Here is a 19,634-nt window from a genome sequence, read left to right as displayed (position 1 = left end):
GAAATCTAAACAATGTCACGGGTCTGGGTCGGATCTGATATGATTGTCACGGGGCTCGGGTATGTGTTATTTTCACTTGTCTGAAAGGCCGTTCAGATCCGAACGCTACTGCTACAGGAGAGATAATTTGTATCATTTATGCTGCGGTTCTTGCTTTTCACAAGAGTGGAGCGTGGTGCATGTACTGTAGCTTGTTGTTGTTGATGTTGTTGGCCAATCCCAAGGTAAAATTACGGAATTAAAAAGTTAAAGGAGAAAGATAGGCTACAATGACCAAGAGCCAACAGGGAGGCTGCTACTTAATATTCTGAATGGAGTTGTTGTTATTTGTAACTGTAGGATGAGAAAGTGCATGCACTGCAGCCTCAGTTAGCCTAGCTAGCTAACGTTAGCTAGCTTAACTGGCTTCACCTGGGTTGATGCTGTCAAGACAGATATTACGTAATCATATATCATGGTAAATAACCTATTTATGGCAACTACTAGTTTACTATAGTGCGAGTCGGCTTAGTTGGTTGCTTGTCTCTCATCTCTTCCTCCCTCATCCCTTCCCTCACTCACAGTATGGCCCTTCCCCCGCATGCTAGAGCAGGACCTCTCTCTCTCCCTCCTCTCCCGCTTTATCAGCTCTGGTAGCTTAAAGTAGCTTTAAAAAATGACCTTTATGCTGCTTCCCTCACTCGGATCGGACCGGGTCTGATTAGGTCAGTTCAATATGAATATCGGATTCGGGTGGGAAAGCCCCAGGTCCATTTCGGAACAGGTCCAACTTTTTGGACCCGTGAAGACGTCTACTCCATAGTGCCCCACCAACAAAATTCTAAATGTAGGGCAAATGCATCCCTTAATTTCTTCATGTGCAAATATCACTTTTTTATGCTACATGTGTAGTGCTCAAGGAATTGCTTTCTATGAGAGCAATAAAACATGACAAAAACAGTAGTACTAGATATTTTATCAAATGAAAACCACAACAAACAAGTATTTAGAGGCCTACCTGCTAGAATAAAACAAGCTTCTGTCTGGTACTGAACAAAGAACTGAAGGAAGGGCTCGGAAGAGCATTGTTTCTGAAGGCTGCTGGTCAGTCAATAAGTCTGTGAGGTTTCAATGCAGTCTCACATTCTGGGTTAGTGGTCTCCTTGAAAATCACTACATGACCGAAAACAACTGCTTTTGTCCAATATTTCTAGAGAGATGTGACTTGATGAATAGAAAGAATTACCCAATAAGTGAACTCCGAAAATAAATGTCCCAGAAACGTACAAAATGATCACACTTAATTCCCCTGAAGAAATGCCACAAACATCTTATTATTCAATGTGTAATACATGTCGTTGAAATAATTGATTATATTAGAGATATAATATTATATATTATATATAGAACACAGTCTAACTTTGTACTGTTGTGTCGCTGGGCCAAAAAACTGCATCCAAGAGTGAATGTAGTGTGTTGCAAGATACCAGTGAGCTAACAGTGCGTTCGGTTTGAACAACCTAGGACATGCGCAGGAACCAGAGACGCATGGCTGACCTCAACTCCACCATCCGCAAGCTGGAGGACCGCAACTCACTGCTAGTGGATGAGAGGAATGAACTGGTATGACCTGGTCACTCTGAACTCTCCATGCCTGGCAGAGAATCACATCGTAATCCCCTATCACTGAACAATAACAATCCGTCTTAATCTGGATTCCTTAAACATGCAATGAATTTACCTGCTAAGGGGTTACAAATACAGTATGGAGTCCCCTGCCAAGTTGACACACTGGACTGAGCTGAACTCTTTATGCCTCCTCCTCTCTTCCCTCCCCTTCTATTCTATCGTCACTGCCATCTCTCTCTCTCCCTCTCTACCCCCCCCCCCCCTCTCTCTCAGCTAAAGCGTGTGCGGGAGTCGGAGAAGCAGTGCAAGCCCATGCTGGAAAAGAACAAGATGCTGAACAAGAGGAACGATGACCTCAGCCAGACCCTGCAGCGCATGGAAGAGAAACTCAAAGGCCTGGCCAAGGAGAACCTGGAGATGGTGAGTGGCATAGAAATAGAATTACAGACCATTGACTTAAATGGGGGAATTCCCACTCGAGTAATTCTATATGTCGAGTGTCATCATCACACAGATCTCAACACAACCAGGGCTCCAATAGTTTAGTACAAGAATAGCATGCCTCAATAGCTCTGTATTAACAAAGACGATCTGCAACACATTGGCTATGATTACAGTCCTTGTCAAAGTCAAGTAAATGGAACCAAAGCATTCAGGTCTGCATTAGTCTTGTAGATTTAGAAGTGCATTACATTGTGGCTTGGGCCTCGGTACCCTAACCACCACACGTATTCATTATTCATGATGAGCACATACTGAGAGATAGAGAAGGTTCTAACTCCCGCAACAACTGGTTCCACTCTGTGTGTGTAGAAGGAGAAGATCAGCTCCCACCCACCACTGAAGAAATCCAACTGTAAGTCTCTGAATGACCTGGACCAGGCACACGACGACCAGGAGATTGAGTTCCTTAAGCTGCAGGTACTGGAGCAGCAGAGCATCATCGACGAGCTGACAAGAGTGAGTTGTCTTTTTAGAAATATGACTTCGCCACCAACAATAGGTTTATTTTGGGGATGTTCACTTTTTTTTTTTCAATGGAAAAATCGTGCAAATACATTTAGTCAAATAGGCTTGCACTTCTAAAACGATCAAAGGTGTTGATTTACTAATCTCGGTGGTACCCAGAACCAAAAGTTGTGTGTACTGGCCAGATAACATTTGCTGTATATTAGCAGTCTGTCACAAGAGACAATTGCTGTACTATCTAAATGAAGCATTGAGAGAACTGGTGTACACGCAGTATTTGTTCTTTGCCAGATACAAATGGTCAAATGAAACACATCCATGGTTGCTAATGTTGTATGTTTGTTTGTTGGTCGTCCTGATATACTCTGTGTCTTTCAGGACAGGGAGAAGCTCCTGCGGAAGAAGAGGCATAAACGAAGCAACAGGCAAATAAAGGTAGAGGAAGCCACGTTTGCACGCTAATGTGTTTCTCCTCATAGGAGAGACCAAATAAACGAGATCGATACCATAATACAGTCATCTGCCGTGGTAAATCTCAGATTTCCAAACAATCCTATGATCTCTCCCTACGCAGAGGCACATTGTAGTGGACACCTTCTTCGGATACGATGAGGAATCCATGGACTCGGAGACGTCCTCCGTGGCTTCGTTTCGCATGGACCGCACCCCAGCCACTCCCGACGAAGACCTGGATGAGGTGAGACCTGTTCACGTCACAGGAAATAGACACAGACCCTGGGTGGGGAGGGAACCTTATTTACGATAAGTGATCAATAACCTTTGCATCAGCACCAGCAGCATCCATGCAATATTTAGTAGTTTAGCAGACGCTCTTATCCATTAGGTTTAAGTGCCTTGCTCAAAGGCACGTTGACAGATTTTTCACCCAGTCGGCTCGGGGATTCGAAACAGCGACCTTTCGGTTAGCGGCCCAATGGTCTTCACCACGTCATGTACTTTCACCTCTGTCTTTCTGAACCAATGTGTTTCTAATCTCTCTTATCTATCATTTCTCATCCTGGCATTCCTGTTCCCAATGCCTTCTCTCTAACCCTGGGGTCCGTCCATCAACTCAGGGACTGGCTAACGAGGAGTCGGAGCTGCGCTTCAGGCAGCTGACCAGAGAGTACCAGGCCTTACAGAGGGCATACGCCCTGCTACAGGAACATCAAGGGGGCCTCCTAGACGCTGAGATGGAAGCTAAGGTACAGTAGACCTGCCATTCATTTTCAGTTAAATGTCACCCGCATAAGATTGTATTTTTGCATTATCTGGGGCAATTGGGATGCAGTCATGCCAGATTTGTTTCTGTATTCAGTAAAATGGTGTATAAGACTGCATACAGACTATGTACTCCACTACAACTATCACTGCCCATGTGTTCTATAACAACAGCATCCGTCACATACGGCTGTATCCAACGGTTGATGTTAATGTGGATATGTTGTGGGTCACAGGCTCAGGAGCAGCTCCATGCAGACGTTCTCAGGTACAAGGCCAAGATAGAAGACCTGGAGAAGGAGCTTGCCCACAAAGGACAGGTAAATGACATTGTCCCACAGACCAACACTAAGACATGGGCTGCATTCCAAAGGGCACCCTTATTTCATATTATATACTATCAATCAATCAAATGTATTTGTAAAGGCCATTTTACATCATCAGATGTCACAAAGTGCTGTACAGAAACCCAGCCTAAAACCCCAAACAGCAAGCAATGCAGATGTAGAAGCACAGTGGCTAGGAAAAACTCCCTAGAAAGGCAGAAACCTAGGAATAAACCTAGAGAGGAACCAGGCTATGAGGGGTGGCCAGTCCTCTTCTGCCTGTGCAGGGTGGAGATTATAAGAGTACATGACCATTAAGGCTAGATTGTTCTTCAAGATGTTCAAACGCTCATAGATGACCAGCAGGGTCAAATAATAATCAGTGGTTGTAGAGGGTGCAACAGGTCAGTACCTCAGGAGTAAATGTAATTTGTCTTTTCATAGCCAAGCATTCAGAGGTCGACAGCAGGTGCAGTAGAGAGAGAGAGTCGAAAACAGCAGGTCCAGGACAAGGTAGCACGTCCGGTGAACAGGTCAGGGTTCCCTAGCCGCAGGCAGAACAGTTGAAACTGGAGCAGTAGCACGGCCAGGTGGACTGTGGACAGCCAGGAGTCATCAGGCCAGGTAGTCCTGAGGCATGATCCTAGGGCTTAGGTCCTCTGGGAGGGGAGGGAGAGAGAGAATTAGAGGGAGCATACTTCAACTCACACAGGACACCAGATAAGACAAGAGAATTACAGCAATTATAACAGACTGACCCAAACCCCACAACACATAGACTATTGCAGCATAGATACTGGAGACTGAGACACGGGTGGGTCGGGGGACACTGTGGCCCCGTCCGACGATACCCCTGGACAGGGCCAACCAGGCAGGATATTACACCACCCACTTTGCCAAAGCACAGCCTCCACACCACTAGAGGGATATCAACATACCACCAACTTACCACCCTGAGACAAAGTCGAGTATAGCCCACAAAGTTCCCCTCCACTGCATCGAAGACAGGAAGTTCAGGTCTGTGACTCAACCCACTCAAGTGACGCATCCCTCCTGTACTTCTTTTGACCAGGGTCCATAGGGCTATGTCTGGTCAAAAGAAGTACACTATGGGGTGCCATTTGGGACACATCCTACGACATAGAGGAAGGCTATACACAATGTCCCAGTCTCTAACTGCACATGGATGGCTTGCACTGTATGTGACCATAGTTATAATGCAATTATTTACATACTAGGAGTACCAAATGTAACGGGGCTGTGAAAATGTAATTACAACTCCAGAGTTGGACTGTCAATAGTGATTAGTCTTGGGGACAGAGGAAAAGTCAACGAATGGTTTTGATTCTGTTGCCGCACAACAGTGAAGAACAATTTTGAGTTTGGGTTGTGATTGACGCTAGTATTTAATACAGTGTGGGTCAGTTAAGTTAACAAACTTAAATGCTATCCATGATGGGATAGCTGTGATATCTATCTGCGGGATATGTTAGATTTTGTATAGCATTTTAGTATGTTGTAACCATAGAAATAGAATGAGTAGAATTGGCATAGAACCTCTGACCATGGCAATTTGACTGGAAAACTCATTGGTACACTCATTCTAATTATATGGCTGCACGTATAGATGTACTATCTTAATTTGACCAGTTTCTCACAGCAGCAACAGGACATTTGAATTATTCTGTGTGTTATAATTATATGAGCAAATCAAGTCCGAAATGTTAAAGTGGGAATTACAATACTTTGTAAAACTCGAAAACACTACAGGTTTACATTTCCCGCAGCGCAGAAAAATGATATTTTCGACAACAGAGTGATCTAGTTAAGTACATCTGCAAGAGAAGAACATTTTTCCCTCATTGAAACCTGGTTCTCCTCTCGCAGGACTCCAAGTGGGTAGAGGAGAAACAGCTGTTCTTCCGGAGGAACCAGGAGCTGCTGGATAAGGTCTGTCCTGCTATGATATCATCGATATGATAGCAATATTGCATTACACTATGCATCATTATTTACTTTTGTATTTTAAAGTCAACTCACTTTGTCCTCCACCAATGTCTGCTAGCAGGAAGGGTGATACACGGTAGTCATTTTGGATCTGAACATTCACCATGCACCACTTGATATTGTATAGGGTATGGAAGTCCATGCTACTGGCAGGCTTTGACCTTCATGCTATCCCTCTGGTCTTCTGCAGGTGGAGAAGTTGGATGGAAAATGTAGTCGACAGCAACAGGAGCTGCAAGACTCTAAGGACCAGAATGAGCTCCTGGAATTCAGAATACTGGAACTAGAGGTGAGGACGTCGAACGTTTAGGCTGCTGCACAGACACTATGGAAGCTCTAGTCTAGAATGCCCGTTTAAATTGTGTTTCAATGCATTTTTTAAAACTCTAAATGGTTAAATGAGTGAGAAATAGATGTCATTGTTGGAATGGTTTGTGAGTGGGCGACATATACTGTCATCTTAAATTGAATTGTTGTTATATTTGTCCATATATATATATTTTTAAACTGCTTATTTACCTAACGTGGACAATTTGTGTTACTACCTTACTTACACGCGCTTGCATTTTCAAAACATAATATTTAGTGGAATCGCACATCGTTTTTTTTACCTCAGTTTAGTGATTTTAATATAAGTTTAGTCATCGAGATGATGCTACATTGATGCTACGATATCTTTGGTCTGGTACTGTCGGTTTTATCATACACGCCTGTCTGTCGCATGACTTAGAAAACTCAAATAAATAAATAATATCGGAGCAATAAATCATTCGGAGCAATCTCTGTATAAAAGTCAATGACCACAAACAAATACACGGATGTGAGGTGACGATTCGTTGAAATGATCCAGTCAAAAAAGTGTTGCATTTCCTTTTCGTATTGGCCATCTACCGTAAACAGATTAGTTGATACATGGCTACTATAGGTTCTCATCTATCATCAGGTATATGTAATATACACAAGTTTGTTGTGGTTTGTCTTTTAGAAGAGCACAAATGGTACATGTGACTGTGGTTATTGTCCCAGTTCCATTGATTTCAATACAATATCTACGCGATTAATTTGCGTGCACTATTGATTACAATAAAACATGCTAATCAATTTGAGAACGCTTGGAAAATGCTGGTGCGTGTAGTTAATAAGGTACTCATTTAGAAAAAAAATACAAATACTCTGAGCACAAGTGTGACACGTATGTGTACGGGGTAATTTTTATGTTTCATGACCTATTTCAGACTATTATGAATTTGGACATTTAAAACCAGTATTTTGACACTGGACTGTAAATGAAAAATCCATGACAACAGGAAGTAGCAACAGTATAATTTTCAATTCATGTTTTAGGAATATACATTATATTTATAACAATCATTTTTTTATGTAACTGTCCAGTGTTTCCAGATCTCTATGAAATATGACCTATATATAATTACTTCACTCATGAGTGAAACAGTCTTCCTTCCAAAAAAATTGTAATTAAGTATGTTACAAAGCAGCCTTTTCGTGTTGGAAGGATGTGGGCGTACCCCAACAACAGAATGGGCGAATACCGGTTATTAAAATTATTCACGAGAGTAGACCACCGATTGGCCACCTCATCCTCCTCAGGAGTATGACATCATGCTCTATGAGGAAATAGCAATAATTTTTTTTAAACAGTCTGTTTGAGATACAAGTTTGAGGTGGGGTTTTCAGATAGGTTTTTCCTCCAATTTAATTACATTGACCATAATCAATTGCGCGACTCCTTGTCCTGTCTGAGACTGGGAGAACAGACAGAAGAATGTGCGATTAAGAGGGATGGAGAGCAGTTGCTTTTGTGAGGTATCTTTATCTGAAAATACATGATCTACGATTCATAGTTGGTATTCAGCAGTCAATCAAGTATGCCTTATTTAATTTGAAGAACTACTAAATCGTGATTTTATCAGACAACATAGGTAGCAGCTCTTTGGAGATGAGATGATGGAATTAAATGTTAGTCGTCAAATAGGCCTAAAACAAATGTAAGAAACACAATGTGAATAAATGTTAAATAAGTGATAAGCAGTAATGGGCAGTCACTACCATCATGGGACTTTTAGTCATTATTTCATTCTATGTTGTTACAACATTCAACCCAAATAATGCAAAGTGCATTTAATGTCCCCCCTCCAAAATAAAAAAAATAAAAAATTGAAAGCCGTGATAGTTTTTAAAATAATCGAACTGAAACCGAACCGACCTCAAAAAGTACTAATCGCTCAGCATTAATATCAGTCTTGTCTCTGGGATCTCTGTATTCCTCCCCTTCCCCCCATGGCCAGTCTCAGACAGGCTCAGAACACAGGGCTTTGTGCATTCTGTGCTGCAGTGCAGATACTGCAATAAGCCCCCAAAATAACAGTGCTGCCATCTACTGGACAGAGAATAAAACAGCAGGAAATGTCCCTTCTTTGTCCAACCATTCAATCAATTTAACCAATGCTGTTAACGGATTAAGTAAATGACATGTTCCTCCTGTAGGAGCGTGAGCGGAAATCCCCTCCGTTTAATCATCTCCGCATGCATCCGTTCTCCGAGGGTGTCAGCGCCCTGCAGATCTACTGCATGAAGGAAGGAGTGAAGGTATAACCCGAATCAATAGTATCTCATTAGTGTTACAAGACATCATATTTTGTCTTTCTGCTAAAGCAATTTTGAGGTGAAATACGATGCTGATTGTTCATTTTGATCCTTCCCCAGGATGTCTGTATACCTGACCTGATCAAGCTGCTAGACATTCTGGGTGATAACGGGGTAAGCCTGCTTGGAAGGGATGTTAATACTGATGCTTTTGCAAGTAAAAATTCACTCCTCCTTTTTAACCTTTTTATTTTTTATTTTTTTAGAACTTGCGAAATGAGGAGCAAGTGGCCATTATTCAAGCTAGCACTGTCCTCTCTCTTGCTGAAAAGGTATGCAAATACAGTACAAATATTGATGCTTAGTTCAGAGTCACTTGTAAGCAATAGAATAGCCATTTTGTATGGCATTGTTTCTTATCTGCGTTTTGTTGTCTTTGTCTCCCCCTAGTGGATACAACAGATCGAGGGCACAGAGGCAGCGCTGCACCAGAAGATGATGGATCTGGAGCTAGAGATGGTGAGTCCCTTCTCCGTTCACATCCCTCACTCACAGTCACTTCACACGGACTGGGCTTGACTTGAGAAGTGTTTACTCGGTTCCATGAAATGAAAGTGCCAGATGTCTGTGCACAACACGATGGAAGAGATGCTCGAGGGAACTGTAATTCCTGCGTCGTACATAAGTACAAAAAAAGACTTCCGAATTCGAAGGCGTATAGACGACATTACCTATCACTAACTGTTGTGTGATGTTATTGACCGGTGAGGTTGGTAGCGGAGTTCTTCAGCCACAGTATTGAGATCAGAGCACTGACCGGAGAGAACTGTCCTCCACAGGAGATGTTCTGCAAGCAGAAAGGCTATTTGGAGGAGGAGCTGGATTACAGGAAGTCAGCCCTGGATCAGGCCTACGTGGTTAGTGCCCCCCAGATGCATTCCTACTCATTCAGCCACCTACCTTTAAATACAGGCTTACTTTTTTATTGGCCTCAAAGGTATTACATTTAATATGCGGTTTGAACATACTGTGAGGGTAACATAAATGTGTGTTTGTGTGTGTGCGTGTGTGTGTGTGTGTGTGTGTGTGTGTGTGTGTGTGTGTGTGTGTGTGTGTGTGTGTGTGTGTGTGTGTGTGTGTGTGTGTGTGTGTGTGTGTGTGTGTGTGTGTGCGTGCATGCGTTTGTGCATTCGTGCATGCAATCCATACACATCTCCCCTAGCCAGTACCGACTTACTATAAATGATGAATATCTACACGTATCATTATCGTCACTGTAGCTAACTACCGCCCTTTACCCCCCCCCCCATCCCCGCAGCAAATCCAGGAGCTGGAGGCTACACTGTACAACGCACTGCAGCAGGATAAGGTGATCGGATACGGCGAGCCTCTCAGTGACATGCAGAAGGATGAGCTTCGTACGTCCGTGGAGAAGTTACGCAGGCAGATGCTGAGGAAGAGCCGAGAGTTCGACTGTCAGGTCTTGGCTGAGAGGATGGAGCTGCTCCACCAGGCCCATCAGGTACAATATACAATCATATGTGAGCCACCACCTGGGTCCGTTCCTATGTAGCAACGTTTGAAATACTGTGTTCCTACATTGGATAAAACTAGAGACTCCGAGCTAGAAACATTTCATGTAACATACACTGCAGTTGAGGATCAGTGAGAAAGTCATTCTGCTTTGAAAGTTGATAAACTTGTAACCCCACTTTTGAGAGAATGGCCCGTGAATGTTTTGTTGCACCTACTGGAGAGCTACACTGCCGTTCAAAGGTTTGGGGTCGCTTAGAAATGTCCTTGTTTTTGAAAGAAAAGCACTTTTTTTTGTCCATTAAAATAACATCAAATTGATCAGAAATACAGTGTAGACATTGTTAATGTTGTAAATGACTATTGTAGCTGGAAAAGTATGATTTTTAATGGAATGTCTACATAGGCGTACAGAGGCCCATTATCAGCAACCATCTCTCCTGTGTTCCAATGGCACGTTGTGTTAGCTAATCCAAGTTTATAATTTTAAAGGCTAATTGATCATTAGAAAACCCCTTTGCAATTATGTTAGCACTGCTGAAACTGTTGTTCTGATTAAATAAGCAATACAACTGGCCTTCTTTAGACTAGTTGAGTATTTGGAGCATCAGCATTTGTGGGTTCGATTACAGGCTCAAAATGGCCAGAAACAAATAACTTTCTTCTGAAACTCGTCAGGTTATTCTTGTTCTGAGAAATGAGAAATTGCCAAGAAACTGAATGTCTCGTACAACGCTGTGTACTACTCCCTTCACAAAACAGCGCAAACTGGCCCTAACCAGAATAGAAAGAGGAGTGGGAGGCCCCAGTGCACAACTGAACAAGAGGACAAGTACATTAGAGTGTCTAGTTTGAGAAACAGACGTCTCACAAGTCCTCAACTGGCAGCTTCATTAGATGGTACCCGCAAAACCCCAGTCTCAACGTCAGCAGTGAAGAGGCAACTCCGGGATGCTGGCCATCTAGGCAGATTTCCTCTGTCCAGTGTCTGTGATCTTTTGCCCATCTTAATCTTTTATTTTTATTGGCCAGTCTGAGATATGGCTTTTTCTTTGCAACTCTGAATACTGTGTCTCAGAAGTTTCTGTCCATGAGTGATGCAACCCTAACAAAAAGCATTTAAAGACAGAGTTAACGAGTCCACACATGATGGGCTATTAGAAGGATAATAGACGTTTGCCAAGTTGATTTCTATTTTTAAGGACTTGGACATGTATTAATGGATGTTTGCCTACTAATGACAATGACATGGCGAAGGAGATCAAGACGGAGGGTGGGAGGAGCAAGCTCTGCGTGCTTATTACAGTACGTGCCAGTACGTGCGATTAATCGGTTTTCTGACCATTTCGTATAACAGCGTGAACACGACAAATACAATAATAATTTACAAACAAATTATAATCAATCCTATATAGCCCGTTCTGACGAAAAAGGTTTTAAAGTCTTTAGTGGAGCCAAGATTTAAAAACAGCTGAATTCATTCCTGAATTCAATTTCTTTAGCTGACATGTTGTTGTTGTTTGTGTTGTTTATTTACTCACGGCTCTCTTCTCTGTGCTGGAGTGCTTTTAAGAATTTGATGGTATAGCGATAGCCTATTAAACGTCACATTAACTCGACTCATCTCCCTTCATTTTTTTGCTACTGCAAGTTGCTAAATGACAACAAAAAAAAAGTCAATCATATTGTGTTCTATTATCGGCAGTGTGATTTAGCAGCTTTGACATGCATCGTCCAAATTACGGCTGAAGGACGATCTAATGCCGACGTCTCGAGCGACGTCTTGACAACGTGCAAACGCTCTCCATACTACATCGGCCCAATGTATTTTGTATACATCGGGCAGAAGTCGGGGCGAGATGCACAGTGTGCTGCCTGGGGTGATGACATGCACAAATGCACGAATGATCGGATTGATATATTGAAGTAGGCCTTTGGGACAATATATATGTAAGTTCTGTTAAGACAGCTACAGTAAACAGGGCCCTTAAGTCCTACCGCTCCAGGTCATTTCAAGAAAAACGTTTAACCCACATGTCCCTGAATTTACCGGAATATGTGTGTTTTACACTCCAGCAGTAGGCCTACATTATGATGCATATCATAAAAGACAAAGACTTACTGAGCATTTAATCCTCGAAGCGCCATGAAGGTCTGCTGCGCGGTATACATATTAGCAGTAAAATTAAAAACGAGTAGCCTGCCAATAGCCGCCAGTCTAATTAAATCAATTTCATATACACAATCACAAAGAAATCCATTAATATTTTGTTTAGGAAGGACCTCTGCATGGACCTCTGTAGGATTATTTGGGAGTAAGTAAGCAAGCGCCAAGAAGCTTCATGAAAGACGCCCTCAAAGATGTCCTTTGGTGGTTTCAAACGAGCATCAACGGCAACGATAAAATACTATGACGTCATGCACTGTAACATGTACCAGAGCGCGGCATCCAGCAAGCTGTGCTGCGGTATGACGCAACTTTTAAAAGAGGAACCACTGCACACGCCATTTGATGACTTAACATGAGGGATGACTCAACAGGTGCTTCCAGCCAATTGGACTTGTAGATAAAGTGGTTCAGTGAACTTGGTCATTCCAACAATTCAGTGCCTTTTGAGATGTGTAACTTGGTAAAAAAATATATATATATGTTCATTTCACCTCATTTTAACATTCTGTCATAAAGAGCACATGGGCAAGCTCAATGAAAAACATGTTTTTCCATCTCAAGAGGTTAAATTTCACTTAATTAAATATAACTGGCTTTTACAATTCGATAATGGTGCACAATTTCTACTTAGAATATCAGAGGGATGCAAAAGGCACTTATTTCGTGGAACCACCCAAATATATGTTTGCTCGATGAGTAGCCTTGTCTGACACTTTAGCCCTGAAAGTTTGTGTTAGTCCCCAGAGCTAATGTCCAGCTCAGTGGACATTTCTGAGTCAAACAAACATCCCAGGGTCGATACCTGCTGGTTACGCCAAGGTAGCGGTTACACCAGGAGAACCCTGGCCTATTGCACCTTCATACAGTGACTTGCAAAAGTATTCACCCCCCCCCCCTTGGCATTTTTCTATTTTGTTGCCTTACAACCTGGAATTAAAAGGACATGCCTACCTGAAGATGCAAAATATTTTTTATTGTGAAACGAACAAGAAATAAGACAAAAAAACTGAACTTGTGTGTGCATAACTATTCACCCCCAAAGACAATACTTTGTAGAGACACCTTTTGCAGCAATTACAGCTGCAAGTCTCTTGGAGTATCTCTCTACAAGCTTGGCACATCTAGCCACTGGGATTTTTGCCCATTCCTCAAGGCAAAACTGCTCCAGCTCCTTCAATTTGGATGGGGTCCGCTGGTGTACAGCGATCTTTAAGTCATACCACAGACTCTCAATTGGATTGAGGTCTAGGTTTTGACTAGGCCATTCCAAGACATTTAAATGTTTCCCCTTAAACCACTCAAGTGTTGCTTTAGCAGTAAGCTTATGGTCATTGTCCTGCTGGAAGGTGAACCTCTGTCCCAGTCTCAAATCTCCGAAAGACTGAAACAGGTATCCCTCAAGAATTTCCCTGTATTTTGCACCAGGCATCATTCCTTAAATTCTGACCAGTTTCCCAGTCCCTGCCGATGAAAAACATCCCCACAGCATGATGCCTCTCATCTCGGGGTGATGAGAGGTGTTGGGTTTGGGCCAGACATAACGTTTTCCGTTATGGCCAAAACGCTCAATTTTTGTCTCATCTGACCAAAGTACCTTCTTGCATATGTTTGGGGAGTCTCCCACATGCCTTTTGGCGAACACTGAATGTGTTTGCTTATTTTTTTAATTTAAGCCACTCCTCCATAAGGCCCAGCGCTGTGGAGTATATGGCTTAAAGTGGTCCCATGGACAGATACTCCAATCTCCGCTGTGGAGCTTTGCAGCTCCTTCAGGGTTATCTTTAGTCTCTTTGTTGCCACTCGGCTGAATGCCCTCCTTGCCTGGTCCGTGAGTTTTGGTGGGCGGCCCTCTCTTGGCAGATTTGTGGTGGTGCCATATTCAAAAACTCCAAGGGCAATGAATACTTTTGCAAGGCACTGTACCTGTATAAGTCAACATATGGCATAAACTCCCTTTGATAATTTAACTTGAGGGATTCACACCTGCACCCGGCCAAAATATGTCCATTAAGAACAGCTGGATGACAGGACTTTCACAGACCCCGAACGTCTGTTCAAAACAGAGTCCCACACACTCACACCTGACATTGACATGATATTGATACTCAGTTGAAACAGCAGTTGAAACATTTAATAGAACACATCATATGTTTACTTGAATGAAACACAAGGTGTTTCAATTCTAAATTGTAGTTTTTAACATTGGAACAAAGCAGGCTGGGAGATGATGCTGCTGTTGCAGTTCCTCAATGCTACAGAAGAGGGCGATGCTCCATTTATTTACAGTTTACACTGACTGAGTCACTCCAGGGGTCGCAGCACTGTGCCAGCCTCTCACACGCACCCAGCTGGTGAACCACTTACCAGGCCACTCCAAGGGCAAAGCTGTCAGCATCACCAGTCCCATGGTTCCCCAGAAAACATGTATTGTTTCAATAAACCATGCCACAGTCAGATGCTCCAATGAAATGCGAAATGTACCTAAATAATCTTTACTGATACACCAAAACTGTAATACTGAAAATACAACTGTACATGACTGTTTTCCTAATGTTTTCTCAAACATTTATTTATATTTCCCAGTGCTGATTCAGAAATCTATGTAAAATATAAATGTATGGAGCATATTTGTGTTGGCTTGGCATACAGTTGAGCTATAGCATGCAATGTTACTGTTGAATAGATTTTGTATCTTCGCTAAGGGAACAACAATATTTGCTTTACAATCTTTTCAGAGAATCCGGGACTTGGAGGATAAGACAGACATCCAGAGGAGACAGATTAAGGATCTGGAGGAGAAGGTAAGATGGCCGGCAGAGATATTTACCGTCAGAAAGGTTTTTCTCTCTCCTCTCCCGTCGGCTATAAACCGACTACATCCCAAATGCCATCCAATTTCCTATCTAATGCACTACTTTTGACCAGAGCCCAATGGGCCCTGACCAGATGTCGAGCACTATAAAGAAAATAGAGTACCATTTGGGACTCAGGCCCTGTGATGCTTCTGTGACCTGAAGGGGTCTGTTAAAAGATGTAATATAATGTGTGGTTGTCTCTAAGGTTTTCACGCTGACTGACACTCAGACGACCCTTTCCTTATAGTCACGCATCAGGCAGACCTCTCTGAACCCCACATCACTGACTGGTTAACGAGCCAAACATAATGAGGCGTGGCCTGTAGTTCTCCTTCCCTTGATGCACAGCACTGAGGGAAATGAGTGGTTCAGTTATGCCAGGACTTTTAAAGTTTTAATCAAATCAAATCAAAGTTTATTTGTCACGTGCGCCGAATACAACAGGTGAAATGCTTACTTACAGGCTCTAACCAATAGTGCCAAAAAGGTATTAGGTGAACAATCGGTAGGTAAAGAAATAAAACAACAGTAAAAAGACAGGCTATATACAGTAGCTATAGAAGTAGCGAAGGCTACATACAGACACCGGTTCGTCAGGCTGATTGAGGTAGCATGTACACGAATGTATAGTTAAAGTGACTGTGCATATATGATAAATAGAGAGTAGCAGCAGCGTAAAAAGAGGGGGGAGGCACACAATGCAAATAGTCCGCGTAGCCATTTGATTACCTGTTCAGGAGGCTTGGGGGTAAAAACTGTCGAGAATGTACACGACTCAGAGACGCAGATTGTGTTTTATGCTCTAGTCCACAGACATTCCCAGGTAACCCAAGCTCTACTATAGTACTGCTATAGCTAGGCTCTGTTATTCACCATAGAGGCTAAGGCTAGCCATTATCCGGACTAGTTCCCCCCTACTTAGTAGCACAGTGTCTTTGTAACTTCCTAAAGCTTCCTTTGTTCCTGACTGTGGCTAACACGTCTTCTGTTTTCCCGACTCACTCTCTCTCTCTCTCTTTCTCTCTTTCTCTCTCTCTGCAGTTTTTGTTTCTGTTCTTATTCTTTTCTCTTGCCTTTATCATTTGGCCTTGATGTCGTTGACATCTCCTGCAGCAGAGGTAAGTCTGTCCTGGTCGACAAACACAGAGAATCTTCCCTTCTTCCTCTCTGCACTCTTGTCTGTTTCCCCTGTTGTTCTCCATCTCCCTAGCGACCATCAGGACCTGTGATAGTCATAGGAGTGGAATCATCTATGTTGTGTGGCCAACATGTCTTTTCACAGTTGTGATTCATAGAGTTTCGTTGTTTAGGGAATCATGCTATATGTAGCTAATCATTTTCCTAATGACACTGGAAGCCATTATTCCCTGGGAGCCAACCCATTCTTCCTTAAAAGTTATGAATAACAGCATTACTTTAGTGCTTACCTTTGTCAGACTGTGACTTTGTGTCCTTGGCATGCAAGCTTCGTTTTGGTCTACCAGCTCCATTTCAGCTTCATAGTTCTCCCTATGGATAATGCTACCGCCGTTGTTACATTGATCTCATACGGTCTCTCTATGTCTCTCTCTCTCTTTCTCTCTTTGTTTGCAGCCTGGAGATTGTGTTTGTGGCCGCAGTGGTTTTCATTTTTTGGTGAAGCGAGTCATCTTTTTGGCTCGTGTTGTAATAGTGAGTGGTAATGGACATGGCTGGGAATTCACACCTCTTTGATTTGGGACCTCACTCTGGAGATACACACCATGTATGCTGCACTGTCCTGGTCCTTGGAACATGGAACTTCCCTAAACTCAGTGGGGTAACTGGAACTCATATACTCATATACACTGGACACGCTAACACAAACATACTGGAAACACACACACACACACACACACACACACACACACAAATATAGCACACATACACAGGCAGACCAGGGGCACACACACATCACATGTGCGCGCCCCCACACACACACACACACATACATACACACACCAAACTCACTCACAGACATCGTGGAAACCAAATTCCGGGAGATCTTATCTCTGCCATGCAGGGGAACGCTACACCACCTACCACCGTCCGACTACACCCAAACTACACCCAGACTACACCAAGACTACACCCAGACTTCAGACAAGAGAGGAAAGGAAAGGCTGCTGTAGGCTTCATCAATAGGCCTCACCAGACTACAGAGTCCTTACTCCCTCCCTCCCCTCTCCCTCTTATAAACCCGAACAGACACTCGTATGTGTGAACGCACCCCTTCACAGGAGCGACGAGACCTGACTCAGGGCCTGTGAGCATGGTGACTGACTGATCTGATGGTGACTGACTGACTGTTCTCTGACCAGGAGACGCGGGACATGGGACACTCAGGACAATGTGTCTCCTCTGGTCGGAAGCAGATCAGGGGACGGCAGAGCGAGAGAGAAGGATGGGAGAGAGAGGATCCACTATGTGCTCACACACTGACCGGGCTTCTGTTTTGAGACCTTCACTTTCTTTGTTTTAAACCGGCGGACAGAGTGGACATCTCTGGTTCTACTTCTTTTCCTTTCGGAACAAACCAACGGTCCCAGTCGATCCCCATGTACCAAGATTTCCACGGAGAAAAAAAGACCCTCTCTATATACATGTGTTGATATGTACATTGTGTCTTGATGATTTCCTGTCGTTTCTTTCCTTCCTTCTGTGAATATGAACGCAGTCCCCTCTACAGTAGAGCTGCTCGGCAGTTTCTAAGTACCACAGCGTATGAATTGCTCTGTTTATTGTGGCGACAGCTGCAAATGAACTCTATTTCCTCGATTGTACTGAACTTAAAAGAATTGGTATAATAATATTTTCCTCCCCCCTTTTCCCTGTCACACTCCCTCTATTTTGGAGATAATCATAATTCAAGATAATCAACTGTAGCCCACCAGCAGGAGGTTCGTGGTTTATACTGAATGACGTTTAACGCTCCCTTTAAAAGAACAGAACAAGCTGTAAATTCTACATCCTGGTTACCTACTAACATCCTAAACAGCTTTCTGTCTGATTATGGTCATTGTCATCTCAGCAAAGTGACCATGAATACTGCACAGGACCTCTTGCAGCAATGACGTGTCATTTGCTTTGCTCTATTTCACTAACACCTTTTTCAGCACCATGGACACCACAGGGGTTGGTTCTAACCTTCCTACCCCCCCCCCCCTTCTCCAAACTGAAATAGGAGAAAGTTGATGCAATGTATACCTGCCTGGTTCTGCTTCTCTCCTTTCACCCTGACTATGTCCTGGTGCTGCAATATTAACTACCTATCCCGTCCAACCGCCTCACCCACATCCACCCGAGCTAACTTCCCCTCCCGACCCTATTCAGAGGCCTAGGAACCTAAGGCATCCCATTACATACCTGTACATACATGAACGTGGCCCACTTCTGTTACGTTACAATGTAGGGGGAATGATTGACACTATTTTGGAGCAAACTCCGCGAACTAGCAATTGCCTTAAATGCGCTATCCCCATCAATTTGTACTTACTTTTTAATGATTATGTTTTTGGTCCCGTTCATATGATTATGTAACGTTGTACATTTCTGTTCACCGAGGACATTGTTTTGTAAATCTTTACCCTCCTGTTTTCCAATGAGAATTTAACCCCCTCCTCTTCTTTCAAGTATATAAAAAAACAATATTTAAAAAAGGGATCATGATGAAAATAAAAGTGAATGGAGTTCAGTTTTAAGTGTCTGTGTTTCGGTGCCACCTTGTTTCCGAATGTCATTTTCGGTGGCGATTGACTTCTCAGTGACCTGTCTTTGCAGCGTGTTTCAGTTGCTCCAGCTCAACTAATAGGACTCATGGAATCCTATGGCACTGACTGAGGTGGGGAAGGAAAATAGGGTCTGGTCATTAAGGCATATTACTGTGTGTGATGTGCTCTGCATATGTTACACTTGGGCCATCAATTGGCAAGGGTTTCCAAAACATTTCCCTCATACTGTAGCCATTACCTACCTACCTGTAAGTTAGGGACACAATTGTTTCTTTTTATTTGCTGTACATGATCAACCTCACGTACTGTACATGTGTTTTTGTTGGATGATGTTCTTTGTGTATTTTGACCCTTTTGCTTTTTTGAATAGGTAAACAATTGACATCTGTTTGTGTTTTGAAACCCAGTTGACTTGGTTACTGAGGACGTAACATTATGGGAATAACAAGTGCTTTTGGGCATTTCACCCAAGCAGAGGTAAAGGTCCCTGTTCTCCCACTAATAGAAAAAGGAGATGTTTCAGCTCCTTGGCACTGAGTTTATACCTTGGCCATCTCAACACAGAACAAAGTCAATCCAGGCTAAGAGTCAG

General features: G+C 43.0%; 1 protein-coding gene across 4 annotated transcripts in view; it reads left to right on the top strand.

Moving 5' to 3' along the window:
• The window catches only part of LOC118390883 (janus kinase and microtubule-interacting protein 2-like), a 38,225-nt gene extending 19,220 nt beyond the window's left edge, over positions 1–19,005 (top strand). For 2 of the 4 annotated variants that reach the window (XM_035781605.2, XM_035781606.2), the window contains exons 5-22: positions 1,504–1,602; positions 1,882–2,028; positions 2,422–2,568; positions 2,956–3,012; positions 3,152–3,274; positions 3,654–3,782; positions 4,035–4,118; positions 6,012–6,074; positions 6,322–6,420; positions 8,637–8,738; positions 8,856–8,909; positions 9,002–9,067; positions 9,186–9,254; positions 9,575–9,652; positions 10,054–10,257; positions 15,174–15,239; positions 16,335–16,411; positions 16,887–19,005. In XM_035781605.2, the coding sequence (XP_035637498.1) occupies positions 1,504–1,602; positions 1,882–2,028; positions 2,422–2,568; positions 2,956–3,012; positions 3,152–3,274; positions 3,654–3,782; positions 4,035–4,118; positions 6,012–6,074; positions 6,322–6,420; positions 8,637–8,738; positions 8,856–8,909; positions 9,002–9,067; positions 9,186–9,254; positions 9,575–9,652; positions 10,054–10,257; positions 15,174–15,239; positions 16,335–16,385 (1,638 nt within the window). In that variant the 3' untranslated portion in view covers positions 16,386–16,411; positions 16,887–19,005. The remainder of the gene's footprint in view (positions 1–1,503; positions 1,603–1,881; positions 2,029–2,421; positions 2,569–2,955; positions 3,013–3,151; positions 3,275–3,653; positions 3,783–4,034; positions 4,119–6,011; positions 6,075–6,321; positions 6,421–8,636; positions 8,739–8,855; positions 8,910–9,001; positions 9,068–9,185; positions 9,255–9,574; positions 9,653–10,053; positions 10,258–15,173; positions 15,240–16,334; positions 16,412–16,886) is intronic. The other 2 variants (XM_035781603.2, XM_035781604.2) reach the window with 1 other exon arrangement.
• Positions 19,006–19,634: the final 629 nt, after the last annotated feature.

Source organism: Oncorhynchus keta, chromosome 12 (genome assembly GCF_023373465.1).
Source record: "Oncorhynchus keta strain PuntledgeMale-10-30-2019 chromosome 12, Oket_V2, whole genome shotgun sequence".
Lineage (NCBI taxonomy): Eukaryota > Metazoa > Chordata > Actinopteri > Salmoniformes > Salmonidae > Oncorhynchus > Oncorhynchus keta.
The sequence above is the reverse complement of the archived record's forward strand: the minus strand, read 5'-3'. Positions and strand labels throughout refer to the sequence as shown.